Source organism: Epargyreus clarus, unplaced genomic scaffold, assembly GCF_041222505.1.
Source record: "Epargyreus clarus isolate Ecla_fem2 unplaced genomic scaffold, WU_Ecla_fem_2.2 ptg000006l, whole genome shotgun sequence".
Taxonomy (NCBI): domain Eukaryota; kingdom Metazoa; phylum Arthropoda; class Insecta; order Lepidoptera; family Hesperiidae; genus Epargyreus; species Epargyreus clarus.
This window is the reverse complement of record NW_027332214.1, coordinates 8,486,745-8,508,435: the sequence shown is the minus strand read 5'-3', so window position 1 is coordinate 8,508,435 and position 21,691 is coordinate 8,486,745. Positions and strand designations below refer to the sequence as shown.

The window sequence follows — 21,691 nt, the reverse complement described above, 5'->3', positions numbered from 1 at the left end:
TGCAAATTAGAACTTGAAAAATATGTGACTCACACTATTGGTACATAAGGAAACGTATAAAATTATTGTCATGTGTGGTTATGTGTGGTAAAATCCAGTCTAAGACACATGAAGGGTAACAAACGCACATAAAGGGATTCGTGCCATTGTTATAGATTATGTATGGTCAATATTAAGATGGAGCCATTACAAGGAAAACGCGGAAAATACCTACTTCTTGTAGTGTACGTGACCTCCAATATTTATAACTTTATTTAAGTTTATTATTTCTTGTTATTACATTTAAAGTTACACATTTTGTACAAAATTCAAGTGTCAACAACAATTATTCGAAAAATAAGCCGAACACATGCCGTTAAATGGGTTTCTCCTCTGCGGATCCCTTCGATTTTTATTTTCAGGTTAATATTTGTAACAAGAAATCTTAACAATATCTTCAGATAAAGAAAAGAGCTTTATCAGATGTTAAAATGAGCATTTCAATATAAAATAAATTAAAGTTAATCAAACAAACTCAACATTAATAATTGTCTAGTAACTTTGCCATGAACTTTATCCCCATAACGCCATCTAGCGATTCAGTGATGAACTTTGTGGATTGATAACCGCGTCACTTGGCTATTCAAATATGATTTAGTCCACACCAATCGTTAATCCTGAGGATCCTGATACGGACAATGGGACAAAATTATTAATCGTGCATTGTCATCGGTTCTTGACAATTGTTAAAAAATTTTGAATATTTAATAATAATTGACCGTTTAAAGTGGGTAAAATAGTTCAAAAATTCCGTTACATACATACATAACTATGTAGACACACACATATAGGTAAAAGTCAATCTAATAAAAGCGTAGTAATAATCAAATCTCTTAGTTAGTCTTGTGTAAGAAGTTATCAGACCAATTGTAACTTACATGGGTTTTTCCTGGACGTGCCATATGTTGTTCATATTGTGCGATTGCGTGGATAAATACGTACATACTCTTATATTTAAATAGGCCACCTTTGCCACTTACTATCTCTTTTTTGATTGGTAGGTAACTCAACCTAAAACTGATTGGTAGGTATTTATTATTGTGTCCCTGTAGTTCCGGGACTAGAATAGGGCTACGGTATCCCCTGCCTGTCGTAGGAGGCGACTAAAAGGGGGCTTCCGGGGTTGCGGACGGCAAGAGTGGGAGCTCGAACCGTCCAGCAAGCGACCCCGGGAAGGACGGCGGTATGTGTGGTCGCATACCGTCGTAAACACTACGTGGTGTGGGGTTCCCCCTCGAGAAGAAAAAAAAAAAAAAAAAGGTATTTATTATTGATATGTAATGTTCTGATTATAGCGAACAACTTATTTTTTTATCAAGACATTTCATTCTTTAGCAGCAGGTTACATGAACAGGAGGCATAAACGAAACGCGTTATCCATAAAATTATTTCCAAGAGGTAATAAAGTCTATCTGTATATGACAACTTTCAATCTTTCTTTTATTATTTTGTTTTTTATCTTATATATAAAATTCTCGGGTCACAATGTTACTTACCGTACTCCTCCGAAACGGCTTTACCGATTTTCACCAAATTTTACATGCATATTCAGTAGGTCTAACAATCGGCTACTATTTTTCATACCCCTAAGTGATAAGGGTTGTTGACCTTTAACATTTTTTTATTTATATGGTAAAATAACGTTTGCTGGGTCAGCCAGCTTTTTTATAATATTGAAGAATTAAAAGATTATATTCTGCACTGTGAGCTTCAATAAAGCAAAGCCCGGTTAATAGTGCAATCTATTTTTTATTACAAACGAGCTTGCAGTCCACCTACATGATAAGTGGACCAGGCGGCCCATTTACATCTGAAAACATCACCATATGAGATTAGATTTCTGAGGTCGAACACAAACGTGTCGCTATTGACGAGAACTAAGTTGGAATTCCTGGGATAAGTATGTCATTCTTACCAAAAACACTTCAAACTGGAACATAACAGCACTAAACATTATACTTACTTTACTTAGCAGGCAGAAATAGGTGCAAAAACTTTCAGCAACGCCAATTTTAACCCCTCAGGGGTGGAAATTTCAAACAAGATTAAAACATTATTATTATTTTGATCTCTGGTACAATCAGTACCCTTACTATTTTAAATATAAAAATACTGTATTGTATTGTATTCTATAAATCCGATATGGTTTACATATTAGGGCGTCTAAATAAAACAATAGGTAATAATTTTTACTTATTTATTTACAGACCATAATGATAATACGTGATCACTCAAACCGACTACGAGAAAACTTTATTATAATGGCCAATAGCTAACACCGGTTATCTATAACCAATCTATCCAATGTTTCGCGTACCAAATATCTATATGTAACAATTTCTAAACTAGAAATCGATTCATTTAATCTTTGGTATGTAAAAAAATACACAGATTAATGTAGTAATTTATGAAATATTAGATTAATAACCATTTTGGGTATAAAAAAAAATTGCTATGTGCGAGTTGACCTTGCATACGGAGGGTTCCATATCTCCCTTAACACACCAAAAGTAGCATAATAGTTTGAGCTATTACAAGAAAAGATTATCTTATAAGTAATTTCTATCATAAAATTTACATATTGCAATCATTTAAATTTATTAATAATCATAAATTTGTCTCAATACTGAGAGCGGACTGAAAATCAGTGTAGTCTACTAGTGTATAGTCCGCGTAAAACTGCGAGTCCGCTCTGAATATAGAAATGTATCGCGTCGTCATAGCAAATTGTATGACTACACCTCCTTGCAACAACTTCAGCCTTGGCCTGCAGAACGGTATGCAATACATTATCCGTAAAATTGTATATTTATAAGTCACAATTTTCTCTACGTTTTTGTTATAAATGTATTTTATATAAGCGGCGAACAACATACCGGCCTCACATACAAAGGGTTCCGGGTTCGATTCCCGGCCAGACCTAATCCTAGTGTGGGGTTGTGAGTGTAGAAAGCGTTTAATATTTATTATTATGTTATGTAACTGATTTGTTCTTATGTTTGCTGTAGTCCTTGTTTTCGTAAATAAACGTTATTGTTATTAATTATTCCTTAATGGTATCCAGAATCCAGTCCATATATTTTCTGACATCGGTGTAAATTCCAGGAGTTCGTCCACATGGTGGCGCCGAGCCACCATTTGATACGATTCCAAACTGGACGTACCTGATCAAGCCTCTATAAAAATTCTCCAGAATTAGTGGTCCACCGGAGTCACCGCGGCAAGAGTCCTTATGTTCGTTCCCAGCGCAGAATCGTGTGGAATTTTCATTGAAGTCTCCTCTAGAATATTAAGATATTATTGTTATTTCAATACGTTAATTTGCAAGGTTGTTTTTATAAAATTCATGAAGTAAACGACTACATATGGTAAGATGTTACTGGCGATGAACAAGTTACTTGATGAATATTGCCGCTCATAGAGATTTGTAATCAATCGGTTATAGCAACAGTCGGCAACCTTTCTGGTAGCAAGGGTCTGATAGTAATCAGGTAATGTTGGACCGCATTTATGGGTAGATAAGTTGTCGATAAATAATAGTTTCTATATAATATGTAGGAGGGGCCGGGAGGCCTATAAAAGATCAGGTTTGCAGGTGTACAGGTTGCTGACCCCTGCGATATAGGATTGAAGTCATGAATGTTGTCACTGAAATCGATCACAGATGCTTAGATGCCCCTGAGGAGTCGGATATTCGGAATGTAAAGATAACAAAGATACAAACGCACCTGTAGAAACCTGCGCAAACGTCTGGTGAATTGACTGGAATAATAACTTTGCGGAGAATGGAAGATACAGTATTGTGTTCGGTTAGTCCCCAACCGGTAACCGTAGCCATTTTGTTTACTATAGACGCTTCGCGCAGTTCCTTAGACACTGGTAAGCAAACTGCTTGTGCGTTTCCTGAAAATTTATATGTTATGTATGATCATCATTAACAGGAAAACTTTAGGCTGGAACTTATTAGCAAAGTAAAAAAGAACTCGGTTTGTTTTTTTTGACCAACATGCGGTAATTTTAACCTTGGAACGTCCTTAAAACTATATTTATTCCCATGATCATAGACGATGCATTAATGTCTCCTCTCAAAATTATCGTGTTATATATACAACTCGAGAAATACTTTATAAGTAAGCGATGAGCATATAGTCCACCTGGTGGTAAGTGGCTACTGCCGCCTATGGAAACAACCCCACATAAGATATACAGTGTGGCCCGTAAGTACCACGACAAACTTGGGGAGAACATAGGTGAGGGTCTGACCTCTCAGAGAAAAAAAATTACCTTGGTAAAAGTGTCACCGTTTTTGCACTATCAATTGTTTTAGATTTTTTGATAAATTCAGCCCTCTTCATTTTGGTTCATTAACTGCGTGTACAAATTTGGTGATGCAGCGTTTATTTTTTTCTGTTAAATACTATTAGATAGTTGGTCTATCATATTGAAATGTAAATTGGTTAAAAGATGTAAAGGAACTATGAAAAAAATAGGGATATTTTTAGATTATTTTTTTTACTATTTTTCCCTCAACTTTGACTCGTCGCGGTGAAAACAAAATGTACTGGACTATAAATCTACATTGCACAAAAAATATGTCCAGTTAATAGAGATTTCAAAAAGGTACCACACTTACTATTTAAAGTTGAAAAAAAAAAGTTAAGGCCGTTTTTGCATGAAAGGGACTGAAACCAACTAAAACGTAATGATCGATTTTTTATTTTTGAAATTTCTATTAACTGGACATATTTTTTGAGCAATGTACACTTATAGTCCAGTACTTTTTTTTGCACCGCGACGTGTCAGATTTGAGGGAAAAATAGTAAAAAAAATAAAATCTAAAAATATCCCCATTTTTTTTGTGGTTCCTTTCTATCTTTTAACCAATTTACATTTCAATATGATAGACCAACTATCTGATAGTATTTAACAGAAAAAATAAACACTGCATCACCAAATTTGTACACGCAGTTGACGAAAGAAGATGAAGAGGGCTTAATTTCTCAAAAAATCTAAAACAATTGATAGTGCAAAAACGGTGACACTTTTATTAAGGTATTTTTTTTTCTCTGAGAGGTCAGACCCTAACCTATGTTCTCCCAAAGTTTGTCGTGGTACTTACGGGACATCCTGTGTATGCCCCTATCGGATGTCTGCCACAGTTGCGCCGCTACCCCTGAGTACTAATCTGGAATGCCTCGGAAAAGTCTGTCTCCCTTACACAACCTTTAAAGCAGAACGCAGCAGCGTGTAATACTGCTGTTATTAGGCTGAATACCTTTCTAGCGAGACTCAGACGTCACTCACGTTAGACAAAGATGTGGTATTGGTAACGGTTGAACTACATTGGTTCTACCAGATTCCAAAATTATAATAGATATAAGTACTTATTCAAATTCAAAATTGTCTTACTGCGGTCAAAGTTGATATCATGTTTAAGCCGAATCAACGCAATATCGTCAGCATAATCCGGAGAGCCTTTATAAGCCTGGTGGTAGATGATTTCTTCCTGTTGTATATCCTGTAATTAAGATTTTAATTAGTTGCTAGGGATTTAGAAGTCTCAGGTTGTTACTGTTATAAATTTGTATCGGAGATAGATAGATACTGCTATTTGTATTTTAAAGGAAGAAAAGGAACGTTTTATGTAGAGCCGGATTTAGAGTTCTAGAGGCCTTGGGGCAACAAAGGAGTGGAGGCCCCCTGGCCAAATAATTTTCCGAATAAAATGAACAACTTTTTCAGTTGAGTTTTTCAATGAATATTGTACGGTCTTTGACCGCACATCGCTGACCACGCATTTACGCCAATCGTGGAAACATTCAGTGCACTACGTGACGCGTACAAAACAAGACAATTTCGCGAGTGTACTCACACTATCATTCAAACATCATATCAAATCATATTATCACGCAATAAACTTAATTTAGTATAAAACTTCTATCATTTCACAATTATCAAAAGGTGTCGCCGACATCTTTATGGTCCTTCGAGCTTCGGAAAGCGGGATCTTTCGCGTGTGTCTGCAGTGACTTTATCAAGTGACAATCTCTTGTATTGAACTGTGTACTCCGTACCCCGCTTACCGGACTAGCACTACATCATCATCATCATCACTCATCGGGTCTCCGGAGTTGGGTGAATCACACATATTCCTTTCCTGAAGAATTCAAGTAAGGTCTTTTTATCTTTTATAATTCAATCATGTCACACACAATGGAAGACATCTATGCTACCCAAGTCCAATTGAAGGGAGCTATAGAACAGCTCCTTGTGAACTTCAAGAAGGATGGAGAGGAGCGCAAGACTCCGATTACATTAAGCGCCGGCTAGAGACTCTGGACGCTTATTGGCAGGAGTTCCAATCCAACCATATTAAAATGTGTGGGTTTGGTGACAGAGGTCACTCTTACTTTATTAATGGTCTTTATGAAAAGACTGGGGAATTTTATCAATCAACCAAAGATTTTATTCAAAAATATAGTAGGCCTGCGACACCGGTACAACCGGCAAAATTTACGGTTCCGTCCACATCCAGCAGTAGGTCGCAAGGAACCAACAGCAAATCCGAAGACCTGCTGCGTAAACAAGTTTCACAATTTAGGGCCTTTTCACGCACGGTTTCAAACATAGACATCGATTCTCTAAAACATCAATGGGAATACGAAGATGCGCTAAGATCACTTCAGTCAAGATGGTCAGTTATCGACTCCTTGCACTGGGAGATTGATAGTGAACTGAGTGGAGTAAATGCGGACTATGAGGAAGCGTTCTCGACTCACGAAAAAACATTCAACGACCTGAAGAAATCACTCAACGCTAAGATGTGGTCAGTTTCACATCGCGAAAAATCAACACCTCATATAGAAATTCCTTCTTTCGGCGGCAGCTACCAACAATAGTCATCATTCAAGGATTTATTTATTGAAGCAATACATGATAATCCTTCTCTTTCTAACGCTCAAAAGATGCAGTTCTTGAAGAGTAAAGTGAAAGGTGACGCCGAAAAACTCATTCAACATTTGACTATCAGTTCAGAAAATTATGACGCTTGTTGGGAGATTCTGAACGATCACGGCACACATTAATACATTATTGAATGTACCCGTTATGCAATATCAATCTGCGGCAAGTATTAAAAAGATACATGACACCACTAACGAGTGCCTTCACGCAATCAAAAACCTCGGCGTCGAAATAGCAAACTGGGATCCGCTCATCATTCACCTGCTGGCCCAGAAGCTGGACGCTGAAACTCATAGTGACTATATAGAATCACTCAAAAACCCACGTGAAATTCCTATGTTAAAGGATTTCCTAGATTATTTGGAGGCGAAATTTACTTCGCTAGAAACTTCGCGCCGAAAAGCTGACAAAATGAAATTCCAACCGCACGTGGAATATCAACGTGACCGAGATTCGCTAAATAAACATAAAATGCCTAATTATCAATTCGTTAATAATCATTCAAATTCTAACACTCAAAATAAACCATTCATTAATTATTACAGTAATAAGACCCAATATTCAACATCAACGAAATGCCCGCTTTGTAAAAATGAACATGGAATATTTTATTGCAAATCATTTTTAGTACAAAACGCTGATCAGAAAAGAAACACGATATCTAAAATAAATTTATGTCGAAATTGTTCAGTAAACCACAGTGGTAAAAATTGCACGTCTGACAAAAGATGCCGTGTATGTAACTTGGGCCATAATACGTTGTTACATGACTCATTTTCTAATATTAATACGAGTAAGTTTGAACAAAAAACACCAAAACCATCACGTTCCAGTGAAAATGATAATAACGTTCCGTCTAGTTCTAATAATCACGTGTCAAAAACCGATCTTTCAGAAATCCTTCTAGCTACTGCTCTCGTTAAGATACGAGCCGCAGATGGCTCCTTTAAGACTATGAGGGCCCTCATTGACCAGGGTTCGCAAACCTCACTTATTTCTGAAAGAGCCGCGCAACAGTTAGGTCATCCGAGAAGGCATTGTAATGGTGTCGTATTCGGAGTAGGATCGTCGCAAAACAGCTGTAGGGGTTTAATTACAATTAACTGCACTTCCATTCATAGCGATTACGATTTATTAGTCGAAGCTTATATCATGCGTAACTTAATTAATAATTTACCAAATAAAACATTCGAAAAACCTTCATGGCCGCATTTAAATAGCATACAACTTGCAGACCCCGACTTTAATTTGAGTCGTTCGGTTGATCTTTTATTAGGAGCCGATGTTTATTCCAAAATTATTTTAAATGGCATAAAATAATACACCTGTAGCACAGCAAACACAATTAGGTTGGATTTTGTGTGGCAATGTCACAACTCTCCAATGTAATGTGGTTATTAATAACATTGACGAGTTGAAAAGGTTTTGGTCAACCGAGGATATTTCAGACAACAATGACATGTCCTCTGAAGACCTAGAATGCATGCAATATTATCAGTCAACAACAACTCGTCAAAATAATGGTAGATATGTAGTTCGCATTCCATTTAAATCGGATTTTCAATCAAACCTAGGGAACTCTAAATCAACAGCCATTGCACAATTCAAGCAATTAGAACGCAAATTTGATAGGAAGCGAAACATAGCAGAAAAATATAAATTATTTATTAATGAATATCATGATTTAGGGCATATGCAAAAATGTGAATACAATTCGGTACACGGTTGCTATTTACCACACCACTGCGTGTTGAGGGATGATTCAAAGAGCACAGCTTTAAGAGTAGTTTTCAATGCTTCATCAAAAACATCCATAGGGCTCAGCCTCAATGACGTCATGAAAAGAGGTCCCAATTTACAAAAGGACTTAATGATTTTAATCATGAAGTGGCGTCAATACAAATTTGCTTATACGGCGGACATTGAAAAAATGTTTAGGCAAATTCTCGTACATGAAGAAGATCAATCATATCAAAAAATCATCTGGAGAGACAACCCTGACCAAGCTCTGCAGGAGTACCGATTAACAACTGTCACTTATGGTACAAAATCAGCACCTTTCTTAGCCATGATGACACTCAAACAACTGGCAATAGATGAAGGGTGTAACTACACACACAGCCCAGTCCAGACGGTGCTCCAAGAAGATTTTTATATGGACGACTTAGTAAGTGGGGCGTTTGATCTCAATTCAGCTAAAAAACTACAAGAAGATCTTATCAAAATTTTGAAATCAGGTGGCTTCAACTTACGTAAGTGGACTTCTAACAAATTAGAACTGCTTCAGGGTGTCAACGAGTCTCAGGATCACACATTTGACTTCAAGCACACAGAATCAAGCAAAACTCTAGGACTTCGTTGGGATCCTGTAAACGATGAATTAAAGTTCCAATTTAACATCAATACATCATCTACGCTAACGAAACGGACTCTGCTTTCAGACATATCAAAGATATTTGACCTTTTGGGGTGGTTATGTCCTGTAACCACAAAATTAAAACTCCTATTTCAAAAGGTTTGGACCTTGAATCTTAACTGGGATGATAGGTTAACCGAAGACATCAAGGAGGAATGGCGGAACATCAGATAAGAGTTAGAACTCTTAAATAACCTTCACTTACCTCGATGGCTCAACTGCACCCAACAATGTGACGTAGAGTTGCATGGGTTCTGTGACTCATCGACTAAAGCATAAGCATGCGTCATTTATTGTAAGACACATAATATTCACAGCAATAATACATCCATTATTCTCGTTGCCGCTAAATCAAGAATAGCCCCTCAGAACAAAAATATATCCTTACCACGCCTGGAGTTATGTGGAGCCCATCTTCTTTCAAAATTAATGATAAAAGTTCAGAACAGCCTTAAAGGACACAACATTAGTACTTATGGATGGGTGGATTCTACAGCAGTTCTAGGATGGATTCAAGGTGAGCCAAGTCGGTGGAAGCCTTTCGTGTCCAATCGGGTCCGCCAGATTACAGATGTGATGCAGCTAGGATGCTGGAGGTATGTAAAATCATCTGACAATCCAGCAGACTGTGCCAGTCGAGGAATTTTAGCATCACAGTTACAAGATCACTCGTTATGGTGGAATGGCCCAGATTGGTTGCGTAATTACGACCATACAAAAGTAAAACAAATTCCGATTTATTCAACCGACCATGAATTAAAGTCCAACAAAAATGTAAACGCTATTACCTATGACATAAAAGACAATTTCATTGAAAACTTAATAAATAAACATAGCTCTTTTATGCGTTTAGTAAGAATCATTGCATGGGTTCGGCGTTTTGTGTCACGTGCGCGTGTCACGTTGCCGTATCTTACTACAGACGAATTAAAAGGCGCCAAAGTGAAACTTATCATTCATTTGCAAAAGATGTATTTCTCGGAGGAAATACTTCAGTTACAGAAAAATGAAAAGGTACATTCAAAGAGCTCTCTCATATGCCTTAATCCATTTTTAGACAAAAATGGAGTTATGAGAGTTGGAGGTCGTCTGGGGAATGCTTATATCAGTGAAGACATGAAACATCCACAAATTATTCCAGCCAATACCCACCTTACAGATATTATAATTGATCACTCACACAAATCAACATTTCACGGTGGGTCACGGTTGACTTTATCACACATCCGACAAAACTATTGGATACTAGGAGGTATCCGTGCCATAAAGAAGAGATTACGCACATGTACAACATGCAGACGTCATAGTCCATCAAAGCATGATCAACTTATGGGAGATTTGCCATTCGCGAGGTGCAACCCTTCGCGACCCTTTTATCACACCGGTGTAGATTTTACCGGTTTTGTTGATGTTAAGAGCAACAAGGGTAGAGGGGTGAAAACATCCAAAGGGTACATAGCCGTATTCGTCTGCATGGCTACTAAAGCAGTACATCTGGAGCTGGTTTTGAACTTGAGTTCCTCCGCATTTTTGGCCGCGTTGCGAAGGATGGCATCGAGACGCGGGGCACCACGTCACATTTACTCCGATAATGGAACCAACTTCGTCGGAGCTTCAAGAACACTACAGAAGAGCTTCATTGACATACAACAGCTTCTGGACCCGGCGTTACTCCAAGAACTAAGTGACATGAATGTTGAATGGCATTTTAACGCACCATCATGGCCTAGTGCAGGAGGGCTGTGGGAGGCAGCGGTCAAGAGTTTAAAATATCATTTACGTCGAGTTATTGGAGAGCAAAAACTTACGTACTAAGAATTCTCAACCTTACTCGCCCAGCTTGAAGGTTGCCTCAATTCAAGACCGCTGTGCACCCTAACCGAGAATCCAGAAGATCTGTCAATTCTCACCCCATCGCACTTTCTCTCCAGTGGACCTACACTACACATCATAGAAACTGAGAACGACGAAAAGAAAAGATGGCAGCTAACACAAAAAATATTTACAGATGTATAAAAAAGGTGGAAAATGGAATATCCCACTCAATTGAACTCCAGAAGTAAGTGGCAGAACAAAAGAGAGAATTTGCAAATTGATGACATCGTGGTCATACATGATGCAAATCTACCCGCGGGAAAGTGGGCTCTCGGCAGAGTGATCGAACTGCACCCAGGAAAAGATGGTTACGTGCGTGTCGTTACTCTTAAAACATAAACGGGAGTGATTAAGCGACCCATTACCAAAATATCACTCTTAACCGAAGGCAGCAAACAAGACCAGGGAAACACACAAGGACAAAAATACACAGAGCAGAAGAAGACGCGATCAAGGAGACGTCGCAAACCGTTAAATATATTTCATACATTCATATCTACATTATTATTTTTCTGTTTGGTTGCATCAGGACAATGTACCAATCAATTAAACAACACTCAATTTAATAATAACCAGGCTCTGTATTTTGAGAAACTATCAAACATGCAAATCATAAGAGATGACTGGAAACTAGTAGCTTATTACAACACTCGACCTTATTGGCAAGGCATAAAAACGTTTAATAAATATGTCGATTATTTAGAAAAGAGTTGCAACAATACAATACAGAACACACATTGCAACGTGATCCTCACCCAGCTACGTCACGGGGGCGCTGAACTCGAATACTATAATGACGTGTTGATGGGTCAGCATCTGAGACGTAAGCGTGGCTTTATCAACGGAGTCGGCTACCTCGCCAACAGCCTGTTCGGAGTATTGGATCAACATTTCGCAGAACAGTATCAGAATGACATAACACTCATAAAGGACAATGAAAAACACCTGTTGTCATTATTCAGGAATCAGACTTCAATCATTGAAGCCGAAAACAATGTATTGAAGAGGACAGAAGCTGCAATAAATAGCCAGTACAAAATAATTATCCAACATATTGTCAACATGCAAACACAGACCAATTCAGTTAAACAAGAAATTATGTATATGCAACAAATTAGTGATTTCATCCTATCAGCGATAACAGCCAGTAATATGTTAAATAACCTGCAAAACATACAAAACATCTTATTAGATACAGTCACAGATGTACACAATGGTCAAATAAATACTCACCTGATGAATCCGAAGCAGCTTCAAGAACAACTTAGCATTATTACTTCTCATCTAGGTAAGGATTTATCTCTTCCCATAGAAAACATTCAAGACAGTCAGCACATCTATCCCTTACTTCGAAGTCGGACAAAAATGACACAACAATTTTTATTATTTGAAATTCGTATACCTCTCACCCTCAGGAATATTTTTGAGCTATACCAGGTTCACTCAGTACCAGTGCAAGTGGGTGACCAAATGAGAAGCGTAATTCCCATATCTGACTATTTTGCAGTCAGTCTGAAAAAGGATATTTACGTGCCGTTATCTGGAATAGAAATAGAAGCCTGCCTCCATCATCAACATTTGTACCTGTGCCACGTACATAAACCATTTTATAATATGAGATTCGAAGATAAGCTGTGCATAAAAGATAAAAATAATAGGTGTGAAACAGCCGAAACCGAATGCAAAAACAAGTGGACAAACTTGCATACAATTAATACCTAAGTACTTATATTTCTGCTGTAATGATTGTTCATTACGATTGTTGTGTGAGCATCATATTTCTAATGTGAAACTTAATCGTGCCGGTATTTTAACCTTAGGTAAAGATTGCATAATGAAAGCCGATGACCTCACCATATACACCCATAACCCGAGAAGCAGTAGCATCAACATTTCATCTGATATCCAATGGCCAGAAGCCGGGGGGATAAATCATATCAACAATATTTCTGTACCGTTAGATAAAGTAAATGACACGACAACTATCAATCACACACAACTGGTCGAGATTGGAAAGCAGATTGACCATCTTAAATCTGTGGTGGTGCTGTCCGATAGAGTCTCTAGCCACGACGTACATACTACACGGCCATTTACGTGATCATCGGGTTGGCGTGCGTAGCGTGTATCGCCGCCGCGTTGCGAAGGCTGCGGCGAAGCCGCGTCTTTGCGCCGTCGCCTGCTGCAGCTGCTGCTGCTGGTGTCTCCTCGGGTGCTTGTGTTAGTGTTAGTGATCAGTGCGGGAGTGCGTGCACCGACATTAGAGAAGTCCAAGACATTCATATCGAACGATCGACTTCACCCGTAATTAGGAAAACCGTTTTAAGTGAACCGTCTAGGGACTGCTAAGTTTATTAATCATACAATTTTGTTTGCCAATCATCTTGTATTTGGTTAGATCACATCATCCATCTCATCTCATCTCATTTCTCTCGCCCGGGAGTATGTACGGTCTTTGACCGCACATCGCTGACCACGCATTTACGCCAATCGTGGAAACATTCAGTGCACTACGTGACGCGTACAAAACAAGACAATTTCGCGAGTGTACTCACACTATCATTCAAACATCATATCAAATCATATTATCACGCAATAAACTTAATTTAGTATAAAACTTCTATCATTTCACAATTATCAAAAGGTGTCCCCGACAAATATTTTATTGTGAAACGCAGGTAAGATTCAGATTCAAAAGCGGTATTCGTGTTTGTACAAAGTACTGTAGATAAAGGTAAAACAGGGGAAAAAATATCAAAGGAAAAGATATATTTTTCTTACTAGTGTTTACTAGTCGGAATTTAAAAAAAAATCCGACGTCTCTATTGTGGGGGCCCCTCTTTTGTGGAGGCCTAGGGGCTGCCGCCCCGGTTGCCCTTCCTTAAATCCGGCCCTGTTTTTATGTCTTGGGCTTAGGCCACGGAGGTTGGAACTCAAGGAATCCACTTATTCGTGCGCTTTGACACGTCCGTCTTTCGCCGCTGCTGAAGTAAGACTGACTGGAGTCGATGGAAGGTTTACAATCTCATATTTATTATTTGAACCCTTCGATCACTAATAAGAACTAGATACACAATCCCATACAAAAATGAACTTAAAAAGTGGCGTCAAATTGACGCTAAAAACAAAGAAAAAAAAATTGACGACCGTGGTTTGTCACTTGGACAAGGAATTAGTGGAGACGAACTGTCATTACTTTTATTTTTAGTAGGTCGAAGTAATTAATTTTAATGAACATAATAATAATTTATCAATGAAAGTAAGTAATATGCAGTCACAATTTATTATAATAAAAATATAATAAGTTTAAAATTAAAATATAACCAAATACAAGTAATTTAATTAAAAAATCAACAAGCTGTTTACGCCGTTATCCAACGAAATATATTGCCCACGACTAAATAAATAAGTAGTAAATCAACATTTATTTCAATTATTTTTACCTGACTGCCAAAGAAGGGTTATATTTTTCGCGTGTATCTTGTATGTTTGTCTTTATTTATTTGATCGGATCTAACAAACGGCTGGATGAATGTCGACAATTAAGGTGTCATTATATTCGTCTCAATGACCCGAGTGTCCTTAGATAGGTGTTAGAAAAAAAATCAAGATGGCGGATTTTTGGCGCGAAATAGTAATATTTCAAAAAAAGTTAACCGAACCTATCGAGTATGATATCAAATGAAAGGAAATTAAACGGAGATTATAAAAACATATAATTTGTATATATATAAAATAGCAAGGTGACTTACTGATTGACTGACTAAATGATTTTTTCATTTTTCAGAAATCAACGTACAGCCAAAACCGCTTAATTTAGAGTTCTGAAATTTTGCACATGGGTTCGCTATATAGCGTAAATAAGTACTAAGAAAGGCCTTTTGGAAATTCTACCCTTAAGAGGGTAAAACAGGGGATGACAGTTTTTTTCAAATCCTTTAATTTTGAAGCAACTACTGTAAAATTTAGTATTTGGCTTTCTGGATAGGAATAAAGACACACCTATTTATCCCTTTCCGAAAAATCAAACCCATAGAGGGCAAAATAAGGGTTAAAAGTTAATTTGAACAACCGTCAATTTTGACGCAAACACTATGAAATTTTGTATCTGGCTTGTTGGATAAAAATAATGAAATTCTACCCCTATCGATATAAAATAATTACTAGAACTTTGAATTACTGAAGTTATATATTCTATAAATCGTAAATGGTGGATGTTTTTCCGAAATAGTAACACGTTTTAAAAAAAGTTAACCAAAACTATGGAGTGGGGTATCAAAATAAAGGAAATTAAAAGGTGATTACACACATATTATATGATATATACATATGTATAACACATCGAGGTGACTGTCTGACTAAATGCGTAAGTTGCTGCGCCAGACACCAACGTAAAGGGAAACCGCGGATCTTTAGCGTGCTGGAATTTTACACATAGGTTCTTTATATAGCGTAAATGAGCCCTACGAAGATAAAATAGGATAATATTGTTTGAACATCTTTTGTTTTTGAAGCAGATACCTATTATAAAACTTTTTTTTGGCTTTCTTGCTAAAAAATGATGAAACGCCTATTTCACTGTTTTTGAAAATTCTACTTCAGCCTTTATAGTGCAGTCGGGTTTTTGATTATTTTAATTAAATTACTTGCTTACTTTGTAGTGACAGAAATCCGTTGTATATTTCTTCTTAAATTTAGAGTTTTTTCCAACACCTATCTAAGGACATTTGGATATTTGAGACGAATATAATGACACCTTAACTGTCGAAATTCGCCCAGCCGAGGGAATAAAATGCAGTGCAGCTAAAGTCCGCTTATAAAGATACATACAAGATACGTGCAAAAAACATAACCCTTCCTTGGCAATCGAGTAAAAATAAAAATATGGAATCAACAGGATGCCATTAATTCCCTTGAATAAAGTGAGTTTATTGGAAAACAGTCTTTTCGATGTATTTTTATTTTTTTTCCGTATCTTTTTTGGCTATGTTAAGCAATCTTATTTTAGTGTATCTTTCGACAATAGACTTTATTATAATAATTCTATGACTATTGTCGCGGCAGTTGGATGAAAAGACATCATAAAATATATTAAATAATAATTTACTTAATAATTTAATTTCACTCATTTACTATTTACTCATTGCCTATGTTTAATTATTATACAAAACAAATATTTTTATATAACATAAAAAAAGAAAAAAAAAATTAAATTAAAGAAAAAAATATAAAACAATAGCGTCTCCATTCAAGTTAGAACAGAGTCACCATGTAACCCGAACAAATCAAGTGGGCTTGCAATAGTAAGAATTGTACGTTTAGTAACAGACTTTACAATTTAAATGGTTTATACATTCTGTTGATTTTTGTTGATAATTTTTAAAACTTAAAAATAAATATTTTTAGAACGAAATAGCAGTATTTATAATTGAGTGATAGCAATTACCTACTTATAATAATAATACTTACCGAAAATACGATATTCCATCATTTGTTAGCGTACTAGACGTGTGATTTTTGCAGTTTTGAACGAGCACTGAGGCATGTTTATTCTCCGAACGTTCAAACACTACTAACCTAAAAGCGCACCCAAATGTCTATTTGGGTGCTCTTTTCGTCGCGCCATTTTTTTGTCGCTGATTGTGTATCTAGTTCTTATTAGTGATCGAAGTTTGAACCGCAGGTACTACAATACACCCAGGTACTACCCAGGTAGTACAATACATCTTGGCATAAAATCGAAAAGTACACCACAGAAAAGTCCAATTCGTTAAATTAGGCTGGCGTTAGTTTAGCAAGGGGCTAAATTTAAAAAGGGCCAAGAATATATACGAATTAACTATTCTAGTCACCTAAATTTTTATGACTAAAGTAGTCATCACACCTTATTCCGTCCGTTTATTAAGTGATAATTAATTTATAATAAGTACATAACTCAAATAATCATAAATCAGAGGTGCCTGGGATTAGAACATCAAACCCTTCGATCAAGCCGAGTTCCTTAACCACAAGGCCACTGTACCACTGACGCTGGATGATTTATTTGGTACATATTATTCATCACATTTACCTGAATATAGCTTTCACAAACATTGCCGTCACAGTCTTCCTCATAACGCATGTCATATTCGCCGATACGAACCCCGGCCACCCTCAAATTGACCACGCAGTGAGCAGCTGTGAGTATGTAGCGGGAGTTGATCACTGAACCCGAACATTGAAATTGAGTGCCGTAATCTGAAAATATATTTGAGAAGTGAGAAAAACCATCCAAAACAGTAAAGGAAGCGACATCTTATATTAACATTTTTTTATAATATAGGAGTATCCACTTACCATGAGGTGGACTGCATGCTCGGAGTAGCAGAAACTCCTACTACTACTCCGAGCATGCAGTCCACCTGATGGTAAGTGGCTACTGCTGCCCATGGACATATTATGTAATCAACCCCAGATAGGATTCGATATTCCTACCTGAGGTCGGTCACAGATGCGCCGCTACCCCTGCGGACTAAGCTGGAACGCCTCGGAAAAGTCTGTCTGTCCCTTACCACACCCTTCAAACCGGAACACAGCAGCGCATATATAAAAACACCAAAAAAATATACGCGACGAATAGATAACCTCTCTTTCTTTGGAAGTCGGTTAAAAATAGGGATTGGTGATAAAAGGGTAAAAATTTAGGATTGTATGTATTTTTAATGCCACATTATAAAAAAAATAAAAACAAAAAAAAAGTTTAAATATTAAAAAAAAAAATGTTACGGGTGAACAACCCTTATCCTTTAGGGGTATGAAAAATAGATAAAAGTCGATTCTCAGACCTACTGAATAGGCATATAAAATTTGGTGAAAATCGGTAAAGCTGTTTCGGAGGAGCACGGTAACTAACACTGTGACACGAGAATTTTATATATCAGAAGAAGATAGACTACTTACCAGTGTAGTAGCCAATGAGTGCCATCCAAGGATATTCGTGCATGTTGGGTATTCTTCCCACAGTTATACGCCATTCGTAAATGTCCCCACAGGAATCTGGCAAGAGACGCAAATTTGGGTGATCTTTGTTCGCTGGAATTGGCGTAATTGGCTTAACTGTCGTAACTGGCGTAAATGTCGTAACTGGCGTGATTGTCGTGGCTGGCGTAACTGGCGCAACTGGCTCTTCACCTACTTCTATCCGGCTAGAAAAGTCCACGGGCTTTTCTGTTTTGAATAATGAACAACATACCTGGAAAAAAATGAAAGTTAAGTTGAGATTGCAAACTATTTGTTTATATTACAGAAGTATTAATATAAAAGTGTATGGCAAGCAATGATGGGCTTATTAGGGTTCCATACCCAAAGGGTAAAAACGGAACCCTATTACTAAGACTTCGCTGTCTGTCCGTCTGTCACATGGCTATATCTCCGGAACCGTAACAGATTTTTTACAGAAGATGCATAACGGTGGCCGCTATAACAACAAATACTAAAAATAAAATAAAGTTGAATATTAAAGGATGTCTCCATACAACAAACCGGTTCTTTTCGGCATTTTTCGATCTAACTGTTAAACCGTACTAGGAAGACGGTTGAAATTTTTACAATCCGTTTAATACTAAAACTGGCATTATAGTAAATACAAATAAGAGACATAAAATATTTTTTAATACAGTTATTTTAATTTTATTATACGTTGATTACGTATAATCGTCGTCCCATCGTCACCCCAACGCCATCTATTATTGTGTTATATAACTAAGTATTGTTGAAAATAATAAAATTAATAAAATAATGAATATTTGGTGGTACGGAAGCCTCCATGTGCGAATTCGACTCGTACTTGGCGAATTATAGTAAAACTTGACATCTCGATCGAGTGGTCCGTGGTTAGAATTGCAGGCATGCACCTACGAGCATGTAGTCCACCTAATGATAAAGGGTCACTACTGTCCAGGAGCATCAGTAATACCGCAGATAGAAAAAGAGTCCCAACAAAGATCGGCCATATATGCATTGCTACCCCTGAGGTTTAAGGCAGTTTGTCATTAATTGTTTGTCATTAACTATCGGTATCGGCTCGGTAGCGGTGGTCGGTGGACAAACAGCGTGGTTAAAATGACTCGTATGTGCTTCTTCTTGACTAAACATTGTCAAACAACACATCAGCGTTTAAGACTGTTGTCATTCGTTAGAAATAAGTGTTACGTTAGTACCTGAAGGTTGTAGAACCCTTTGTGTTTCGACTCCGGCGGCCCCACCGCCACACCTATTTCTACCTTATAACAATAGTTTTAAACACTGCTGTCTTCTGGTTTAAAGGGAAGGAAGACATACTTTTCCGAAGCGTTCTAGCTTAGTCCTCAGGAAGTAGCGACGTATCTATGGCCGCCCTCAGGTAGGAATATCTAATCCTATCTGGGGTTGATTACAGATGTCCATAGGCGGCAGCAGCCACTTACCATCAGGTGAACAGCATTCTCGTCGGCTACGTCCTATATTATATATAAAAATGCGTAATATTGGTATGAACAAACCTTGATGACTCGGTTTTGCATTCCGCAGTATGCCCGTCGAATTAACTTTGGCGTTTCCTGATCCTTTTTACTTGCCATCTTCACTGCTTCCGGGCACTTATAGAACAGCATACAGTCGTCATTACTGCAATCAGCTATAGGTGAAACAGATTAATGTAGCTTTTGCTTTTGAGGGTTTCGTACACAAAAGGAAAAAAAAAATTAACAAAAAAATACAACCGACTTCTATGTTTTATTTTTCTAAGAGGCTTTTTTTATAATATAGGAGTAGCAGACGAGCACGCAGGCCACCTGATGGTAAGTAGCTACTGCCGCCCATGGACATCTGTAATCAATCCCAGATAGGTTTGGATATTCCTAACTGAGATGGGCCACAGATGCGCCGCTATCCCTGAGGAAAAAGCTGGTACTAAACCAACATTTATTTCAATTATTTTTTACTTTGTGACTTATTTTTTACATTGTGAAGTCGGTTGTATTTTTTTTTGTTAAAATTTCTTTTCACCATTTTTAGTGATGACTTTTATTAATATTTTTGTTTGTTCTATTTCATTATAGAGACAGGAAACGTTTAATGAAAGACCCTATATATCTATAGTTAGAACTTGTAAATATAATTAATTTAATTAAAGAAATATAAATAATTATTATAATTCATAGCAGATTAAAAGATTGCAGATAAAAAGCGTGGGTAATAAATTTATATACTCACTTGCACACGTTACTTGCGTGATAACTGCTAGGAAACTTAATAATAATGTTGCCGTAAACATTATCTGTGATAATTATTTGCAACAGGAATAACGGACGCTTCCCAAGACCTCCCAGTTAAGACTAAACTTATCGTTTTCAATTTAACATTTACGTAGGTACTGCTTTATATGTTATAATAGCGTTTATGCTTTATTTATATGGACCTCATTATTGAACCTAAATGGATGATAACACACTCAGCGCGAATATAATTGCAACAAATGAGATATAGCTGTATTGAATATGTAATCCATTGCTATTGTAAAAAATATATTGTTCTTTATTGAGATGTTTTTTTTTAATAATATTGGAGTAGCAGACGATCATGCAGTGACCTAACAGTAAGTGGCGACTGCCGACCATGGACATCAGTAATCAGTCCCAGATAGGATTAGATTCCTACGCGCCACAGATGCGCCGCTATTCCTGAGGACTAAGCTGGGACGCCTTGGAAAAGTAGTCTGCCTTACCACACCCTTCAAACCAGAATGTATTCTGCTGCACTTAACAGTGCTGTTATTGTAGAAATAGGTGTCGCACTGGTGCCGCCGCGGTTGAACGACAAGGGTTCTTTCATATGCAAAATTATATCATTATTGTTACATTAAATGCCTGAATTATCTGTGGTTTACTTTAAATTATATTATTATTGTTACATTAAATGCCTGAATTATCAGTGGTTTACTTAGTCAGACACAAATACGAATATGTTTTCCTTATTATGGTGAAGGAATTATATTGTTACCCATCCACAAAATATAAATTAATAGACTTTGTTATAATGACTCACACTTTGTTAGTATGGCTACCTCACAAGAATTTAAAGAGCGCAATAATAAAGGCTTTTTCCCTAAGTTTCATACTTGAAAACATACGAAGTAATGGAAATTTAAATTTAAACTAAACCAAGTTAACTAAGTTAAGTCAAGATTATTCTGCTCAAAATAGATAGTACCTATTCTTCCTTATTTTTGACAGAATTCAAGCTTTAACAAGTAATTAATTAAAAATCAAAAAACCCGACTGCACTAGTAAAGCTGAAGTAGAATTTCCAAAAACAGAGAAATAGGTTTTTTTGTCATTTTTATCCAGAAAGCCAAATACAAAGTTTCATAGTAGGTATCTG

General features: G+C 37.0%; 1 protein-coding gene and 1 long non-coding RNA gene across 2 annotated transcripts; one reads left to right on the top strand and one right to left on the bottom strand.

Annotated features, from left to right (window-relative positions):
- Nucleotides 1-2,222: 2,222 nt before the first annotated feature.
- Nucleotides 2,223-20,687, bottom strand: LOC140742902 (venom protease-like). The gene is made up of 7 exons (XM_073073963.1): nucleotides 20,525-20,687; nucleotides 19,813-19,946; nucleotides 18,233-18,524; nucleotides 17,364-17,530; nucleotides 5,449-5,557; nucleotides 3,768-3,942; nucleotides 2,223-3,320 (listed from the first exon to the last, which is right to left on the bottom strand). Exons 1-7 carry the CDS (start codon nucleotides 20,583-20,585, stop codon nucleotides 3,083-3,085), a joined length of 1,176 nt encoding a protein of 391 aa, XP_072930064.1. The 5' UTR covers nucleotides 20,586-20,687; the 3' UTR covers nucleotides 2,223-3,082.
- Nucleotides 14,774-15,909, top strand: LOC140742908 (uncharacterized). The gene is made up of 2 exons (XR_012102311.1): nucleotides 14,774-14,883; nucleotides 14,929-15,909. It is a non-coding gene; the product is annotated as an uncharacterized LOC140742908 (long non-coding RNA).
- Nucleotides 20,688-21,691: the final 1,004 nt, after the last annotated feature.

Coding starts and splice junctions, on each gene's coding strand:
- LOC140742902 (XM_073073963.1), bottom strand. CDS start 20,585: ATGTTTACGGCAACATTATTATTAAGTTTCCTAGCAGTTATCACGCAA. Junction 19,947..20,524: donor CACGCAAGTAACGTGTGCAA/GTGAGTATATAA, acceptor TTTCACCTATAG/CTGATTGCAGTAATGACGAC. Junction 3,321..3,767: donor GTTTGCGCAGGTTTCTACAG/GTGCGTTTGTAT, acceptor TTAATATTCTAG/AGGAGACTTCAATGAAAATT.